General features: G+C 41.8%; 1 protein-coding gene across 1 annotated transcript; it reads left to right on the top strand.

Annotated features, from left to right (window-relative positions):
- The first annotated feature begins 6,208 nt into the window (after positions 1–6,208).
- On the top strand, positions 6,209–8,001 carry LOC113771259. The gene is made up of 2 exons (XM_027315860.1): positions 6,209–7,791; positions 7,989–8,001. Exons 1-2 carry the CDS (start codon positions 6,209–6,211, stop codon positions 7,999–8,001), a joined length of 1,596 nt encoding a protein of 531 aa, XP_027171661.1.
- The last annotated feature ends 11,988 nt before the right edge of the window (positions 8,002–19,989 follow it).

The raw sequence follows: 19,989 nt of genomic DNA, 5'->3' as shown, positions 1-19,989 counted from the left end.
AGTATTTCAAATCAAAATCTGCAAGATTTAACCAAAGAAAGTTAGGTCTAAAACCTATAAAAGTTTTCCCAGAGTTTTCCAAGTCCCACTCAATTCATTTGACAAAATTCCCAACTTTGGTGACATTCTTTGAAAAAGTGTAACTTGGGTTCTGTAGGCCAAAAAATCACAAAACTTCACCATTAGAAAATAGGCTTGAAGTGTGAGGACTCATATTTTTATTCTTAAAATAGTTATTTTTATAATTATTTACCCTAGAATTAGTTAATTATATTATCATTGCATAAATTGCTCGTAAATTTCGCCTTATCGCGCGCGAGTCGAAAGTTCGCATATTGCGCGTAGGAATGACTAAGTGAAAATTTGAGAAAGTTATACTAGACTCATAAGAGTGAGTAAATACAGTGTTAAAGGAATTACATTGGAGGATTAGTGCCCTAGTACAACAAACAAGAGAGAAAAGTGGTAGTACAGGACACTATTCGAACCCTATTCATAGTTCCACAATTTCTTCAATCTTCCAAGGGAAGCTTCACACAACTCAAACCACTCTCTCTCTCTCCTCTCTTTGGTCGGCCGAAACAGCAAAGGAAAAGGAAGGAAGAAAGCTTCTTCATCTTGCTCCAAATCTTGTTCCATTTCCCTCACAAATCTTCATCCAAATCACATACTACTTGGAGATTAGTTCTAGTTTGGAGAAAGGCATCATCTTGTGGTGTTTCTTGGAGAGTTTTTGGGTGGAAAAATTATGGTTTCTTCAAGGGTTCAAGAGGTAACCCTTCACCTTCTTCAATCTTTCTAATTTCTTCAAGAATGAAGCTTAGTTTGCATGGGTTTACAACCCTAAGCAAGGAATAGGCTAGCGGACTTGAGGTGTTTCATTTCTTGCTTTAATCTTTAGGCTAGCGGTCTTGAGGTGGATTATAGGTAGCTTCCTTGAGGATTTTTTGCTTGGTTGATGTTGTTTATCCGTTATATGAGAGAATTACGGTTAGAAAGTGGAGGGAAATCGAAAGAAAAATGGAAGTGCAAGCTGGCCGAAATTTTTTGTCCATGTTGCTCTGTTTTTATTCAAAATTTTGGTGCTTGTTTGGCTGTGAAATTGATGGTTATATGTTGTATATTGTGTGTACAAAGTTGCTACCAAAAAATCGTTTCAATTGGTTGCTCAAAACTAGGGTTTTCGAAAATGGAAGAAATCTGGAAAATGGTAGTCAGGGCAGCCGAATAGTAGCTCTTTGTTTGAACGTAACTCTTTGTACAAAAGTCAAAATTGAGTGCCATTTGCGGCATTTGAAACTAGACATTCATAGCTTTCTAACGGTATAAAAATCACCCACTACTTCATTTTGAATCAACCCTAGTGATTCGACAAATTTGACTGTCCTATTGTAACTGTCTGTCTGAGAGGAATGGAGAAGCTGCATCTTGTGGCTTGATTTTCTCTCACTTGTGAACTGATTTTGGAAATGTTTCCTTCTGATGAAATGTAGAATTTTGAACCTAGTTTCCAACTCCATAAACCATTCTTAATTTGAACATGTATTGAGTGAGATGTCGCCTAATTTTGAAAGTGCAACAAAACTGGAAACTGGAAAGTTTTTCCCTTCTTGCTGGCCGAATGGTCAGGATTGTTGTGAGATGTGTTGCTTCGAAAATTTTGATGCCAATTAACCATCAATTGCTTATTAAATTTTTATAGGACCTTGGTTTAAAAAATGGATTGAATTGGGGTTGATTTCATTTTACCAAACTTTTGGAAAGAAAGAAAGAGTGAGATGGCAGATTTGCCTTGAAATTTTCACAAACTTTAGTCATTTTGTTAACTACCTTCCCACGTGAGTTTTTGCATGAAATTTGGTAGAGAGGTAGTCCACATATGGAAGTTTAAGTGTACCAAATTTGGTGCAATTTCAATATCATTAGATACTCAAATAGCGCCCCAAAGATGACTTTTCAAATCTGAAAATTTCTGATCAATGTGCAAAAATTCAGCTAACTTTAAACTGTTGTATCTTGATGCTCAAAACTCCGAATTTTGTTTCGCTTGTCGTGTTTGAAACCTTGTTTGGAACTCTTATTGTGTTACAAATTTTAAGAGCTGATTCACTTTCTGTGAATTATGCCAAATTTCCAAAGATTGCTGAAAATCAAGACTGGTTCAAACCTGTCTTCTTGGAACTGAAATTTTGAGCTAAAAAATGAATGATTTCCGTTTCGAATCTTGGAAAAGTATCTGCTAGAAACTTTTAGTACTTCGAACCTAGTTTCCGACAGTATAGAGTTTTCCATTTTTGGAAGTACCAAACTCAAGATTTGATTTTCCAAAGATTGTCGCGCAAAAAGGAAATTTTCCGATTTCTTAAGAAATGAGTTTTTGAGAACTCATTACTCTTTCTTGATATCGATAAACTGTTTTAAACTCGATTTCATGGTAGAGGCAAGTCTCTCTTGGGACTTTAAATCCTCACTTTTGAACCTCGATTTTCGAGTGATTAAGGTTCTCTTTCATGACATTGTCTTTGTGAGACCCCGAAATTTTTCTTATTTTTGAGGCATTTATATTGGGCCTACTGCTAGGGTTTTCTTTAATATGTGGCTTTTCTGGGGAATTGTATGAGGAAATATGAATTTTGCATTATGTTCTGGGTTTAGGTCATTTTCTGTGTTTTAAGGGAATACCGTGTATGTGGGACCCACTAAGCCGATCGGTACGGTAAGATGTAGCTGTGGGCAATTGTAGATACGGAGGCTTTATTACCTAGTGTTATGAGTTAATTAGAGGTTAGTGGGTTCAATTAGGTGTTGTAAGACAAGAATGAGATAAGCTTGGATGACACTTGTTGCAATTCTATTGGGCCTTGGACTTTTGACTTTTCTTATACCTTTACTAAATTGAATTGTGACCAAAATTCTTTCTTATTTTTCATCCTCTTGGCCGGCCAACTAGAGAGAAAAAGAGAGAGAAACTCTTCAACTTTTGCTTGCTTTTCTTGGCCCAATCTTGGAATTCAACCGTTTAATTCTCCAATTCCTCCATAAAATCCTCTTGTTGATAGAGCTTGAAGGGCTTGGTGGTTTTAGTTTGGAAGGAAAAGCTCTCATCCATCTCATATCAAGTATTTGTAAGGTGAGTAGTTGAGAACTTATCTCTTTATTAGTGGTAATGTGAGATTAGTAGAGGTTAGAAGTTAAAGAGGCTATTTTATGGAGTATTTCATGATTTATACTTGAGTTGTGATGATTTTCTATTTATTGAGGAATTTTCTATTTTATGTGATAACTTATGCTTGAGTAAGGTGTGATGGGTTTATATTGAATGATTTAGAGCCTAGTTGTGATAATGGTGGTGAATTGTGGAAAATTTCAGCATTTGAGAGAATTTCGGATTTAGGGTTTAGTATGAAATTGGGGCTTTTCTATATGTGGTTCTCATGCTAGCAATTGATGTATATTTGATGGTATTGTGATTCAAATAAGGTGTATGTACTCGTTTGTGATTTGTAAGTGTTTTGGTATGAGTTTGATGTTGTTGGTTAGGTTGGAAATGTGAAGAAATTAAGGGGAAATGCCGCCCAATTGGTTGGGGTATGGGTTGTCTTGAATTGAGAAGGTTTGAATAGAAATGGAAGAATTGGGGAGTTTGTTCACATTCCGCACCTTCGTTGCTCCATTTGATTTTGAGTAACTTATATTAGTAGGTTCATTGTACATTGACTCGTGATTGAGTTGAGTTTCAAATATGTTTTCTTGCTTGTTTTAGGTCGTACCGGTGGACCGGGACCTACACCTGACTCGAACGTGTGATTTACTTGGTTGCTTGGTGAGTGTATCATTAAATGGTTGAATGCACTTAATACGTGACTTGTATGGCTTGAATGGGTCAAGGGTGTACTTTATCGCTCTTGACCACCTACTTGTGTTCTTGTTACTGTTCTTGTGCTATTGATACTGTTGGCCTGTTCAATGTCTTGTATATATATGGGTTGATATTTGTTAGGGCCATGCCCTATGATCACTGTGAAATCTGAGCTCTTTCCCTTGGGCCGTTATTCGAGTCGAGCCGGCTAGAGCTTGGGCGAATCGTTGACGTGCCTTTGGGTCACTGATAGTCGAGTGGAGTGTTCACTCCTCGACCTTATGGTATACTCGAGTATGACCGTTTGTGACTGTGAGGTGTGCGGGCCCGATAAGGGGGTGATTGGTGGAAGGAAATGGTGTAAAGAGGAGCCTACGGTTCTTGGTTTTCTCCATTGGTTGACGGAGTGTCAACGAGTACGATCAAGTATGGCAATTGGAAAACGGCCCTTGAGGGCCGACTGTATCCTTTTGTATATGGTGGATTGAGTGAAGGCTTTTATGCATATGTGTTTGATGGCTTGTATCATTGGTTTGGTAATTTGGTACCTCACGAGCGTAAGCTCACCCCTGTTATTTTGTTTTCCTTACAGGAGCACCGCCGGACTCAAGTTTTGAAATGAGTTGAGCTAGTTAGATAGCTAGTTTTGTAAAGCTCCTCTAAAACTTGAAACTTGGATGTATTTGAATTCAAGTATCTTTTGGAATTGTATAAGTGACCCCTTTTCATGTATATATGACATGTATATATGTCTTTATCAAGTCTTGGATTCACTACATTATGTGTTTGAAGTGTTTGGGGCGAACAACGATTTTCGAACGAAGGAAGAAAAGTTTTAGAAAAACTGTCGCCCAGAATCCGGCCAGTTTCTGGCCGGATACAAGGCCGGATATGCAGGGGAAGGAAAAAAAATTTGGCATTTTGGCCACTGGACGCAATCCGGCTAACTTCCGGCCGGATTGTCGGCCGGATTGACAGGGGAATTTCGACCCCTTTGGGGTCCAACCACTGCCTCCTATCCGGCCGAGAATCCGGCCGGATATCCGGCCAGATTCTGGCCGGATAGTGACGCGGCTGGTTACTGTTCATCCGCGGCAAATTTTTCCGTTTTCGTTTTCTTGACCAATTCAAGTGCTCGCGAGCTATACTTTCTTCCGTGATGACTTTGTGGTAATAAGAACCTTTTAAAAAGGTTTGTATGCTTGCTTTATTGATTTTCTCTTTGCAAGTTCGATTCGGTTTGTTTGTTTCGTGTTTGTAGTCCTGGCGAGGGCTGGGCAGGCGGTCTGTCGACCCCTCTGGTTCGCCTTAGGGGAAGATGGGGTCGTCACAAGTGGTATCAGAGCCTAGGTTTGTGATGAACCTGGGCATGCTAGAAATTTCTTGATTTAGGACTTGTATTTGTTTGTGTTCCTAAGAGTGTTTGAGTTTGATTACGCTTTTGTGTAGGATGGATGCGCCTAGTGGATCTAGTGAGAGGCCGATTGTGGAGCAGGGCCGGAGAGTACTTCCTTTGATCAAGTACCAGGTCCGGGCGAGAGGGGCAGTGGTACGCTGGAGTCCGGCTAGTTGCCTTCGGCGTTGTGAGTGCCGTCACAGGTTTGCCTACCCCAATACCCTCGTATTGGCGGTGGACAAAGAAAGGAAGGAGTTGGCCAAGGATTGTACAAGGCTAGAGGCCGAAGTGAAGCAACTGAGAGAGGCCAACAAGAGGCAAGCTGAACGAATGAAGGAATTGGAATATGACCTGGGAGAAGGTCAAGATAGGGTGGACGACCTATGTACGCAACTGGGAGAGGCACATGAGCGAATGGTTAAGAGGGCAAGGCAACTGAAGGAGAGAGCCGGATCGATTCTGAACCTATGTGATGACCTCTTAGGGGGAGAGAGTGACGAGGGCTCTAGTGTACAAGCCAGGGTTGGAGGTGAATCCACTCAAGCGAGTGGGTCCTCTAGTCCCACGGTAGGCTAGGTTTTGGCTCTTAGGCTATTTTGGGTGGTTTGACTTTTGTGGTTTTGACTTTTGTATATATAAGGGATACGGAATGGCAGGTTGGGTAGGACCCTTAGCTAGTCACGTTGCATGTTGGACTAGTTTTGTATATATGACTTTTGTATTGCCATTCCGTAAGATACTTTCCTTGCTTGTGCTTGTACTTGACTGACTGTTTTGGTGTAACTGTTTGATCTGGTGTGAATATATGACTATGTGTTATGTGAAGTGTTTTATGAAGTACCTGTTGGTTCCGTATTCATGTTTATTGTTATGCACATGAGTGTGTATCCTTTGATGTTCATGTTATATTTATATTTAAGCGTGTATTTTGATGGCTTGGTTAATTTAGAACGATGGAAGGCACGCGTAGTGGCCGAGGTAGAGGACGTGGGGGTAGACAGTCCACACCTGAACGGGGTACCGGAACTACAGTGCCCGAACCCAATCCTGAACCTCAAGTCGATCCCAATATCCAGGTAGCCGCTGCTATTCAGCGGATGACCGATCTCCTAGCACAGGTAGTACAGCAGCAACCGGGCCCCAATCCTAATCCTCCAGTTGGGAATCCTGGAAACCCTGGAAATCATGTCGAGAGCGACGACCGAGCTCTTGAACGATTTCAAAAATTTTCTCCACCTAAATTTCTCGGAGGGCCCGATTCGGATGTGGCAGAACAATGGTTGGAGAAGATGATAGACATTTTTGCCGCTCTACGTTACTCGGAAGAGAGGCAAGTTACCTTTGCGGTTTTTCAACTCGAAGGGGCTGCTCGCTCTTGGTGGAACATTATCCGGACCAAATGGGAGCGAGAACAGACACCAAGAACTTGGACGAATTTCGTAAGGGAATTCAATGCCAAGTACTTTCCACCGTTGGTTCAGGAGAAAAAAGAGGACGAATTTATTCGTTTACGCCAAGGCACACAATCGGTGGCCGAATATGAGGGCCAATTCACGCGCTTGTCTAAGTTTGCCCCTGAGCTCATCTTGACAGAACAAAGAAGGGCGAGGCGATTTCTTCAGGGGCTCAATGTGAAAATCCAAAAGGATTTGGCCGTAGCCCAAATCACTACTTTCAGTGATGCTGTTGAGAAAGCATTACGATCCGAGAACGCAAGGCTTCAGGTGAGGAATTTCCAGAATCGAAAGCGTGGAGCTGCTGGAAGTAGCTCAACTCAAGGGGATAAAAGTACCCCTCCTAAGTTTGGAAGGGGAGCTGGGGGGGGACGGTTTGCGAGTCCGACCAGAGGGGCTCCCTCTCGAGGAAGCCAACCGGGACGAGGCCAACCGAGAAGTGCCTCACAAGGGAGTTCCGCTACTGTTACGCGTGGATCGTGTAGCTTCTGTGGGAAACCAAACCACACAGAGGACGACTGTTGGAGGAAACAGAACAAGTGCTTACGCTGCGGGAGTGCAGAGCACCGGCTCGCTAGTTGTCCAGTCCAAGGCCGAGACGTGAAAGGAACTACACCGACATCCAAGGCTACCTCAAGTCAATCGCGGGTAGAAGGAGCCAAACCGAAGGTACCCGCTCGGGTATACTCCATCGAGCAACGTCCAGTTCCTGACTCGGCCGAGGTAGTGGAAGGTACGATTCCTGTCTTCCACCGCCTAGCTAGAATTTTGATAGATCCTGGAGCCACCCATTCTTTCGTTAACCCCGAGTTTATGTGCGGAATTGATATAAACCCTGTTATTCTTCCCTTTGAGCTGGAAGTTAGTACTCCTACGGGGGACCAATGTTTGATTTCTAGCAAGATGTATACGAATTGTGAGATCTGGGTAGGTGAGAGGAAGTTACTGGGAAATTTGATAAGTTTAGCCATAAAGGGATACGATGTGATATTGGGCATGGATTGGTTGGCTCGCTACGATGCCCAACTGGATTGTAAGAGGAAAATAGTAGAATTTCGTATTCCTGGGGAGGCAACTTTGAGGTTAGATGTGAGGGGTAGTCTAGCCTCATCCGCTATGATATCAGGTATTCGCGCTAGGAAATTATTGAGTAGAGGGGCGCAAGGGTTCCTAGCTTTTCTTATAAACACGCCGGTCGACAAATTGAAAATAGAAGATGTTCCAGTAGTGAGTGAATACCCCGATGTCTTTCCTGACGAGTTAGTGAATCTGCCTCCAGAAAGAGAGATTGAGTTTGAGGTTAACCTTTTGCCAGGGGTTTCCCCTATTTCCAAAACTCCTTACCGAATGGCACCTGCGGAGCTCAAAGAGTTGAAATTGCAGTTACAAGATCTTCTAGAGCGGGGTTTTATTCACGAGAGTGGATCACCGTGGGGGGCACCTGTTCTCTTTGTTAAAAAGAAGGACGGGACCTTGAGGCTATGTATTGACTACAGAGGGTTGAACAATGTAACTATTAAGAATAAGTATCCACTACCCCACATCGATGAGTTATTCGATCAATTACAAGGTGCGGTGGTCTTCTCGAAGTTAGATCTTCGACAGGGGTATTACCAACTGTTGATTAGAAAGGAAGATGTGCCTAAAACCGCCTTCAATTCTCGGTATGGGCACTACGAATTTGCCGTGATGCCTTTTGGACTGACCAATGCCCCTGCTGCTTTCATGGACCTCATGCATCGAATTTTCAAACCTTATCTCGACCGATTTGTCGTTGTTTTTATCGATGACATATTGGTTTATTCAAAAACCCGTGAGGAACATGAAAAACATTTGAAAGAGGTCCTACAAACCCTGAGGGAGCACCAGTTGTATGCCAAATTTAGCAAATGTGAGTTCTGGTTAGAAAGAGTTGCTTTTCTAGGGCATGTGATTTCAAAGGAAGGGATTGCTGTAGATCCGGCCAAGGTAGAGGCGGTAACTGAGTGGAAAAGACCCAATAACCCTACTGAGATCCGGAGTTTTCTAGGGTTGGCAGGTTATTACCGGCGATTTATCAAAGATTTTTCGAAACTTGCCAGTCCCTTAACCGATCTAACCAAGAAGGGTGGACCATTCCTGTGGAGTGATAAGTGTGAGATCAGTTTTCAAGAGCTGAAAAGGAGATTAACTATGGCCCCTATTCTAGCTTTACCTAACGGTCCGGACGGTTTTAATGTTTACACCGACGCCTCCAAAGAAGGTTTGGGATGCGTATTAATGCAACACCAAAATGTGATAGCTTATGCTTCTCGGAAATTGAAAACTCATGAGCAAAACTATCCTATTCATGATCTAGAATTGGCCGCAGTTGTCTTCGCTCTGAAAAAGTGGAGACACTATCTGTACGGAGTGACTTTTGAAGTTTATTCTGACCACAAGAGCCTTAGATACCTCTTTTCCCAGAAGGAGTTGAACATGAGACAACGTCGTTGGATGGAATTTTTGGAGGATTACGATTATACTATTAACTACCATCCTGGTAAGGCTAATGTGGTAGCCGATGCCTTAAGTCGAAAAGCTCACATTTCTGGATTGATGGTGAAGGAGTGGGAATTATTGGGAGCTGTTGGAGAATGGAATCCGAAGCTGGAGCAGAATAAGATAACTTTTGGGAATATTCGAGTGACGTCCATATTTTTAGAAAAGGTTAAGTGTGAGAACCCGCATTTTTCCCTTAATGTTTTTCCTAGGGTTTTTCCCCTTAATTGCATGTTTTCTGCATTTTCTGGCTTAGGAATATTTTCTTGGTGGATTTTATGAGCAATTATGGTTTTTTGATGCTTTTCCTAGTATTGGAGAATTTTTAGAAAATTAAGAATATATAATATGTCTAAGTGCTCGTTTGAGCATAAGTTATGAATCGGGCATGTGATAAGTGTACGAATCGTTAGCATGGGACTCGAGGAAGCTAGGTATGTATGTCGGGTAGGAATCTTTAATAAGGATGGTTTACTCTTGGGACCGGCCGGCTCGAGTTGTGAATTATCTTAGATGGGATTCTTGCGCCCGGATACGAAAGATATGAGGGCCTAGGTTAGAAAGGATTTGGTGAACTAGTAAGGCCATTCCTCGGGGGATCGTCTATGCTTGTTTCTGACTTGCCTGTACTTGACTCGACTGATTGTATATATGTGTGTGGCTTGATCTTGCTTGGCTTGTATATATATACGTTTGTGATCCTGTTTGGACTGTATAAATATGTGTGACTGTGAAAGTTTTGAGAGTTACTTACCTGCTTTGTTACTACTTTGGTTTAGTACTCTTGCCTAGACCAAGTAAACTTTATGGAAGGTACTCGGAGTGGTCGGGGACGTGGGCGTGGTGCTAGACAACCCACACCGGTTAGGGGTGCGGGGGAAACCTCGACTGGACCTGATCCTGAACCCCAAGCCGACCCTAATGCCCAGATAGCTGCTGCTATGCAGCAAATGACAAACCTGCTTGCACAAGTAGTGCAGCAACAAGCTCAGAACCCAAACCCTAACACTGGAAACCCCGGAAACCCTGGCCACCATGTCGAGAGCGAGAATAGAGCTCTCGAACGTTTCCAAAAGTTCGCTCCGCCGAAATTTGTTGGGGGACCCGATCCAGACGTTGCTGAGAAATGGCTTGAGAAAATGGTTGATATATTTGCTGCTTTACATTACCCAGACGAACGGCAGGTGACTTTTGCCGTGTGTCAACTCGAGGGGGCTGCCCGTTCCTGGTGGAACGTAATTAGACAGAAATGGGAGCGGGAGCAGACACCTAGGACTTGGGTGAACTTCATCCGGGAGTTTAATGCAAAGTTTTTCCCTCCCTTAGTCCAGGAGAGGAAGGAGGACGAGTTTATCCGGCTCCGGCAAGGGGCTCAGACTGTGGCAGAGTACGAGAGTCAGTTTACCCGCCTGTCCAAGTTTGCGCCGGAATTAATCATAACTGAGCAACGACGGGTTAGGCGCTTCATTCAGGGTTTGAACGTAGAGATTCAAAAGGACCTTGCGGCAGCCCAAATTAATGCCTTCAGCGAAGCAGTGGAGAAGGCACAACGAGTAGAGAATGCTAGGCTCCAGGTGAAAAACTTCCAGGCGAAAAAGAGAGGATTTCCGGGAAGTAGTTCGGGGCAGGGGGATGAAAGTACCGCTCCCAAGTTTGGGCGGGGAACGGGAGGAGTAAGGATGTCAGGCGTGTCACAAGAGAGCCCGTCAAGAGGAGGCTCGGCTTCTACAGCACGCGGACCCTGCGGGTATTGCGGAAAATTAAACCACTCGGAGGACAATTGCTGGAAGAAATGAGGAAAATGCTTGCTCTGTGGGAGTGCCGAACATCAAATTGCTAACTGTCCACCTCGCCTGCGCGAGCGGCAAGGGACTCTGCCACCAACTACGACCAACCCTGCCCAGTCGAAGGGGGACAAGGATGGATCGAAAGTGTCCTCTCGGGTGTACTCTTTAGAACAACATGAAGTCTTTGACCCATTAGAGGACGTGGAAGGTAAGAATTTCCTGAACCTGGCCAGTGAAGGGGGTACAGATTTGTTAGCTAAGTAAAATGCTCAATGTAATCCCGGAGTAGCCAATGATAAGGAATTTCGAGGACGAAATTCTTTTAAGGGGGAGAGAGTGTGAGAACCCGCATTTTTCCCTTAATGTTTTTCCTAGGGTTTTTCCCCTTAATTGCATGTTTTCTGCATTTTCTGGCTTAGGAATATTTTCTTGGTGGATTTTATGAGCAATTATGGTTTTTTGATGCTTTTCCTAGTATTGGAGAATTTTTAGAAAATTAAGAATATATATTGGACGTGGGGCCCACTAGTGCGAAAAGTTCGGAAAAATTCGGCCAATAAGGTTAAGTTACGGATACTGTGAAAAAATTTATCGGGTGTTAAGAGATAAGTAGTGTGTGTGAAGTGATTGATGTGAGAGAGAAAAGAAAGATAAGAATGCCTTTAATGAGGTGACAAGTGTCATCTTCTCATTTGTTGGACTTTAAGAAACACTATTTACTTTCTTGACTTTTTGACCAAAGGATTAAATATCAAAAACATTGCACAAAATTCACCATATTTCTCTCCTTGTGGCCAGTTCTCCTTGAGCCAAGAAGAAAGGAATTTCCACCAACTTTCAAGCTTCCATTTGCCTTAATCTCCTACAAACAAAAGCCTAGATTAGATTCTACTCCATAAAAACCTTTCTTCTAGTGCTAGTAAGTGTATTAGTGAAGTTTGTTTGAAGGTCTAAGGTGGCCAACATCTCTACATCTCTTGTCTCTTAGGTAAGTGATGTTTGCCTACTCCCTTACACTTAATGATGCTTAAATTGTGCTTATTGGAAGTGATAGTGAAGTATTTGGTGATTTATTTCTTTATTTGACTTGATTTGGTGAAGTTTTCAATTTTATGAGGAATTTTCTGGTTTCATATGATCTTGATGGTGTGGTTGTTTTTGATGGTTGGTAATAAGGGGCTTTGACTCTAGTAGGTGTGAATTGATGATAAATGCAATCAATTTTGGATTTGGAATGAAATGTGAAAAGTTAGGGTTCATGAATCCCTAATCTGTCCGAAATTTTAGGTCATAGATAGAGGCCGAATTGGACTTTGCTCAAAACATGAAAGTTGTAGGTATTGATTAGTATGAAGTGCCTGCAAAATTTCAGGGCATTTGGAGTAGTATAGAGTGAGTTATGCCGTTTTTACTGTTGCTGTTTTTGGTGAACAGAATGTCCGAACTGCGATAGTAATTGCCTGTTTTGACTGGAATTGGTTTGGATTTTGTTGTTGGTGTCTTCTGATGAAATGTATCTTGATGTCTTAGCTTTCATATGCCTTTGGAATCAATGCATTTGGACCTGTGTAGACTGAGATAGACTGATTACAGTTTTGTGTGATTTGGGAACCTGCAATTACGGTTCTGGCTTGGTTTTCTGCATTTTTGACCTAGTTGTGCTAGGATTTGGACTGAGAGGCCTTCTTCATTGTTGTAGCCCTGTTTCATAGATTCGAAACGGTGGGTCTTACACCCCCATCCGATAACCGTAGTGAATTTGACGCCATTACCGCATAATAAGGGCAAAACAGTTTTTCTATTCGGGGCCAAGGCTAGTGCTACTTCTAATTTCTGGTTTGCTTATGATGCTTGTTTATGTATATGAAACCCTATTGGGTTGTGATTAGTGTTGATTCATGACTCGTTATCGAGTCTTATGGTAATTGTTTACTTGTTCTAGGAGGAAACGGTGGTGCACGACGTTCGTTTAACGACGGTGCATGAAATCGATTGGTGAGTATACTACTCACTTGGATTTATAATGTGGCTTTGCTATATGTGATTGTGATGCCTTGAAGGCTTGTTTGGCTATTGGAAATGATTAGGGTGAGGGTGTACTTGACCGCCCTCATTCCTTTTATTCTTGTGACCGATTGTTTACCGTTTCACTGTATTACTGTACTGCTATATGAATTCTTGGATTTCATTCATGGAAATTGTTTGGGTGTTGGTTGGACGAGTATCCAACGGCCCTACTGTACTGAGCTCGACCCCGTTGGCATTCACTTGAATCGAGCCAGCGAGGGCTTGGTCGTGAAAATTGACTAGCCACGGGGACTGAAATGGGAATCTTGTGGTAATGAGACCCTTGGTTCCGGTGTACTCGAGTATCACCTAAAGTTACTGCTTGGAGTGCGGGCCCGGTTGGGGAATGTTGGGTGGAAGGAATGGAAGTGAAGAGAAGTCTACGGTTTGGTACTTTTAACATTGACGGAGGGTCAATGAAGTTGGATCAAGAATGTAAGCGTGGAAATGGGCTCTTGAGAGCCGACCGTATCCTTTTACCGTTTTGTTTTGCTTCTTAATTGTTTACTTGAAATGAACGGTTATGCTTACGTGGTATTGGTTGATTGTGTGATCGTTGCTCACTGAGCTTTAGCTCACACCATTCCATTTGTTTTCCTTACAGGAAAATGATCACTTTTGGAAGTTGGTTGCCAAATTGAGCCATGTATATGCCTATTTTGAATCGCTCTTGCATGAAACCCTAATGTGTAATGGGTTCATCTTTTGATTGGCAAACCAAACATGTGTATTCATGATAAATAGCTTTTGACATGCCAATGTGGTTGTAAATATTGAATTTTAGTGTATATATGCTTGGTTGATGTTTGGTTGACTTTCGGAACGATTCGGCTTGCAAACGGCAAAAAGAAAATTTTTGACGGAAAGGCACTGGACTGAATCCGGCCAGGAATCCGGCCAGAAACTGGCCGGATTGTCGGCCGGATTGCTTGGGAATTTTTGAATCCGTGAGCTTGCTCACTGGACAGTATCCGGCCAAGAATCCGGCCGCTAATCCGGCCAGATTCCGGCCGGATTCTGCTGTCCAGGCCACTATTCATCGTTTTTGTTTTTTTTATATATTTTGTTATTTTGAGACTTGTGGCTTGTCCGAGCGCGCTTTTACTTTCCCGAAACGTTTTAGAACGCGTGTAACTGCTCGTTAGTCCTGGCGAGAGCTGGGCAGGCAGTCCGCTAACCCCTTTGGTTCGCCTTAGGGGAAAGTGGGGCTGTCACATTAAGGAAGCTCAAAGTAAAGATCCGACGGTCCAAAAGTGGATAGAAAAAGTGAAGAAAGGAGAACTTTCCGATTTTAATTTGAGCCCTGAAGAGATTTTAAGGTTTAGGAACCGAATAGTGGTGCCCAATGATGAGAAGTTACGAAGGGAGATTTTGGAGGAAGCTCATCGATCTAAATATACAATCCATCCAGGAAGTAACAAGATGTATCATGATTTGCGACGATTGTACTGGTGGGACCGGATGAAGAGAGAGATAGCTCAGTACGTACAAACTTGTTTAGTGTGCCAGCAAGTTAAGGCTGAGCACCAGAAGCCTTCGGGACTATTGCAGCCTTTGGAGATTCCCGAATGGAAATGGGAACATATCACCATGGACTTCGTTTCTGGACTACCTAGAACTCAAAAAGGACATGATGTCGTTTGGGTGATCGTCGATCGATTGACCAAGTCGGCTCATTTCCTACCTGTGAATATGAAGTATTCCATGGATAAGTTAGCTCGAGTATACTTGGAGGAGATAGTGAGATTACATGGAGTGCCACTGAGCATCGTTTCTGACCGAGACCCTCGTTTCGTGTCCAGATTTTGGCAAAAGTTTCAAGAAACTCTGGGGACGAAGCTGAACTTGAGTACTACCTATCATCCTCAGACGGATGGACAGTCGGAGCGAACAATTCAGACCCTCGAAGATATGTTACGAACGAGTATTCTAGATTTCGGAGGTAATTGGGGGCAGCACATGACGTTAGTAGAGTTCGCCTATAATAACAGTTACCATTCATCAATCCAAATGGCACCGTACGAAGCGCTTTACGGGCGAAAGTGCCGTTCACCGATATACTGGGATGAAGTAGGAGAAAGGAAGATCATAGACCCTACCATTATTCCTTGGATGGAGAATGCCCAAGAAAAGATTAAGCTAATCCGTCAAAGACTCCAGACAGCCCAAAGTCGTCAGAAGAGCTACGCCGATAATCGAAGGAAAGATCTGGAATTCGAAATAGGAGACCAAGTATTCTTGAAGATTACCCCGTTGCGGAGTGTCACTGCCGGCAGAGGAAAGAAACTCCAACCCAGATTCGTAGGACCTTTTCCGATCCTCCAACGGGTTGGAAAAGTAGCATACCGACTTGAGTTACCGCCGAGCCTGTCGCGGATTCACGATGTATTTCATGTGTCCATGCTCAAAAAGTATTACCCCGATCCCACTCACCTGGTGTGACAGCCCCACTTTCCCCTAAGGCGAACCAAAGAGGTTAGCGGACTGCCTGCCCAGCTCTCGCCAGGACTAACGGTGCGGTATAGAGCGATCTTTCACGTTCCGGAACTTATAACGCGCGCAAATAAGGCAAAAGGGCAAAATAACCCAAAATAAAAGAAAATGAAACCCGGAGTCGGCCATGAATAGTAACCGACTCGTCCGAACCCAACCAAACATCGAATTACATAAACCACATAACATTTAGCCTTTACAAACCAAAATGACATTTAAAAGTGATACAAAAGTCGCTACATATATGGTTTGCCAAAACAAAAGTGAAAACGGCCCTAATGATACATTTAGGGTCCCATTTTATATACAATACAAAAGAGTCATTCATCTAGTTCATTTGGCAACCATTTATCAAAATTCATTCCAAAAGAGTCATATTCCTGTAAGGAAAACAAAAGGAACGGGGTGAGCTAAAGCTCAGTGAGCAACTATCACAATAGCAATTAAGATCACATAAGCAAAACCATTCAATTCAAGTATGCAATTTCGAAGTAAAGTAAATCAGTAAAAGGATACGGTCGGCTCTCAAGAGCCCATTTCCACGCTTATGTCTTGATCCAACCTCATTGACTCTCCGTCAATGTTGAAGAGTGACCAACCGTAGACTCCTCTTCTCTCCCATTCCTTCCACCAAACATCCCCCTACCGGGCCCGCACTCCAAACACTTGCACTGTGGTATTACTCGAGTATACCGGAATCAAGAGTCTCTCATACTACAAGATTCCTTATAACTTTACCCAAGGCTCATTAATTGTCACGACCAAACCCTTGTCGGCTCGATTCAATCAACTACCAATGGGGTTGAGCTCAATGATAACATTTGTAGTCGTTGGATACTTGTCCAATCGATATCAAGTCATGTATTTCATTTCATATATCAGTTCATATAACTTTCCAATAACTTTCCAATAACTTTTCAATAACATGTGAAACAATAAGTGAGAGTGATAAAGTACACTCTCACATCAATCCATTAACATACAACATCTCAAGTTCAAATATCAAAGCCATATAATAGCACACAAGTGAGTAGTACACTCACCAATCAATTAAGTGCTATTTCATGCACTTCCGTCAGGAGAATGTCGTGAGCTATCGTCACGCCCTAGAACATGTAAACAAATACCATAAGACTCGATAACGAGTCATAAAGTCAAACCAATTATCGCCCAATAGGGTTTCATGCATGGAAATTCAAGGGTTAAATACTTAACCTTTACTCAAGTCGAGAATATAGTTTTCTAAATCTCGAGTAAAAAATTCGGGCAGCATGCCCTTTGTGTTTACCAAATTTTCCAGCCATAAGGCTTCATTATTTTTCTTCAATCACAACCCAACAACACACATATAAGCATTTCATGTCAAGAGCCGTTCCATAGCTCACAATATCATAAAACAAGAAACCATACCGAGCCATAAACAACACCAATTCACAACCCCAATAGGGTTTTATAAACATATACAAGCATGAAAGCAAACCAGAAATTAAGAAAGGCTTTAATGTTGGCCTTGATAAGAAAACCGGTTTTGACGTCATAATGCGGTAATGGCACAACTCTCACTACAATTATCGGTTAGGGGTGTAAGACCCACCGTTTCGAAGCTATGGGACAGGGCTACAACAATGTAGAAGGTCACTCAATCCAGTTCCTGACCCAACTAGGTCAAAAATGCCAAACACTAAACCAGAATCACCAAAACAGGTTTGCAAAACACAGAAAACTGTAATCGGTATATCTCAGTCCATACAAGTCCAAATGCCGAAATTCCAAAGGCATAAGTTATTTAAGACATCCAGCTACATATCCTTAGAAGACACCAACTTCAAAATCCAAACCAATTCCAGTCAAAACAGGCAATTACTATCGCAGTTCAGACATTCTGTGCACCAAAAACAGCAACAGTAAAAACGGCATAACTCACTCTACACTTGTCCAATTTCCCTGAAATTTTGTAGGCACACTAAACTCATCAATACCTACAACTTTCATGTTTTGAGCAAAGTCCAATTCGGCCTCTAGCTATGACCTAAAATTTCGGACAGAATAGGGGTTCAAGAACCCTAACTTTTCACATTTCATTCCAAATCCAAAATTGATTGCATTTAACAACAATTCACACCTACTAGAGCCAAAGCCCCTTATTACCAAGCATCATACTAGTCCACAACATCAAAATCATATGAAACCAGAAATAAATCATATAATCCAACACTCAAGCCACTTCTAAGCATACTATAACCATCATTAGGTGTAGTAGGGTGTTCAAGCATCACTTACCAAGAAATTAAGAGAGATAGAGAGGTTGGCCACCTTAGAGCTTCAAAACAACTTCACTAATACACTTACAAGCACTAGAAGAAAGGTTTTTATGGAATAGAATCTAGTGTAGGCTTTTGTTCTTGCAAGATTGAGTGAAATGGAAGCTTGAGAGTTGAAGAAATTCCTTTCTTCTTTGCAAGGAGAGGGCCGGCCATAAGAGGTAAGAAAATGGTGATTTTTGTGCATTTTTTTGATATTTAAACCTTTGGTCAAAAAAAGTCAAGAAAGTGAATAGTGTTTCTTAAAGTCCAACAAATGGGAAGGTGACACTTGTCACCTCCATAAATGCATCCTTATCATTCTTTTCTCTCTCTCACATCAATCACTTCACACACACTACTTATCTCTTAACACCCGATAAAATTTTCACTGTATCCGAAACTTAACCTTATTGGCCGAATTTTTCCAAACTTTTCGCACTAGTGGGTCCCACGTCCAAAATATATTCTTAATTCTCTAAAAACTCACCAATACTAGAAAAATCATCTAAAAACTATAATTACTCATAAAATCTACCAGAAAAATATTCCTAGGCCCGAAAATGCAGAAAACATGCAATTAAGGGGAAATAAACCCTAGGAAAATAATTAGGGTTTTACGGGTTCTCACACCTGGTCCAGCCGGAAGAGATTGAAATTGACAAGGCCCTTACTTACGAAGAAAAACCTGTGCAAATACTGGATAGGAAAGTTAAGGAGCTGAGGAATAAGCAAATTCCACTGGTGAAAGTTCTATGGAAGAACCACGGAGTCGAGGAGGCAACCTGGGAGATGGAGAATGAGATGAAAACCAAATATCCCGAACTGTTTAGTGACTCAGGTGAGAAATTTCGAGGACGAAATTCTTTAAGGGGGAGAGAGTGTGAGACCCCGAAATTTTTCTTATTTTCGAGGCATTTATATTGGGCCTACTGCTAGGGTTTTCTTTAATATGTGGCTTTTCTGGGGAATTGTATGAGGAAATATGAATTTTGCATTATGTTCTGGGTTTAGGTCATTTTCTGTGTTTTAAGGGAATACCGTGTATGTGGGACCCACTAAGCCGATCGGTACGGTAAGATGTAGCTGTGGGCAATTGTAGATACGGAGGCTTTATTACCTAGTGTTATGAGTTAATTAGAGGTTAGTGGGTTTAATTAGGTGTTGTAAGACAAGAATGAGATAAGCTTGGATGACACTTGTTGCAATTCTATTGGGCCTTGGACTTTTGACTTTTCTTATACCTTTACTAAATTGAATGGTGACCAAAATTCTTTCTCATTTTTCATCCTCTTGGCCGGCCAACTAGAGAGAAAAAAAGAGAGAAACTCTTCAACTTTTGCTTGCTTTTCTTGGCCCAATCTTGGAATTCAATCGTTTAATTCTCCAATTCCTCCATAAAATCCTCTTGTTGATAGAGCTTGAAGGGCTTGGTGGTTTTAGTTTGGAAGGAAAAGCTCTCATCCATCTCATATCAAGTATTTGTAAGGTGAGTAGTTGAGAACTTATCTCTTTATTAGTGGTAATGTGAGATTAGTAGAGGTTAGAAGTTAAAGAGGCTATTTTATGGAGTATTTCATGATTTATACTTGAGTTGTGATGATTTTCTATTTATTGAGGAATTTTCTGTTTTATGTAATAACTTATGCTTGAGTAAGGTGTGATGGGTTTATATTGAATGATTTAGAGCCTAGTTGTGATAATGGTGGTGAATTGTGGAAAATTTCAGCATTTGAGAGAATTTCGGATTTAGGGTTTAGTATGAAATTGGGGCTTTTCTATATGTGGTTCTCATGCTAGCAATTGATGTATATTTGATGGTATTGTGATTCAAATAAGGTGTATGTACTCGTTTGTGATTTGTAAGTGTTTTGGTATGAGTTTGATGTTGTTGGTTAGGTTGGAAATGTGAAGAAATTAAGGGGAAATGCCGCCCAATTGGTTGGGGTATGGGTTGTCTTGAATTGAGAAGGTTTGAATAGAAATGGAAGAATTGGGGAGTTTGTTCACATTCCGCACCTTCGTTGCTCCATTTGATTTTGAGTAACTTATATTAGTAGGTTCATTGTACATTGACTCGTGATTGAGTTGAGTTTCAAATATGTTTTCTTGC

The sequence above is a fragment of the Coffea eugenioides genome, chromosome 5 (genome assembly GCF_003713205.1).
Source record: "Coffea eugenioides isolate CCC68of chromosome 5, Ceug_1.0, whole genome shotgun sequence".
NCBI classification, from domain to species: Eukaryota; Viridiplantae; Streptophyta; class Magnoliopsida; order Gentianales; family Rubiaceae; genus Coffea; species Coffea eugenioides.
This window is presented reverse-complemented; position numbering and strand designations above follow the sequence as displayed.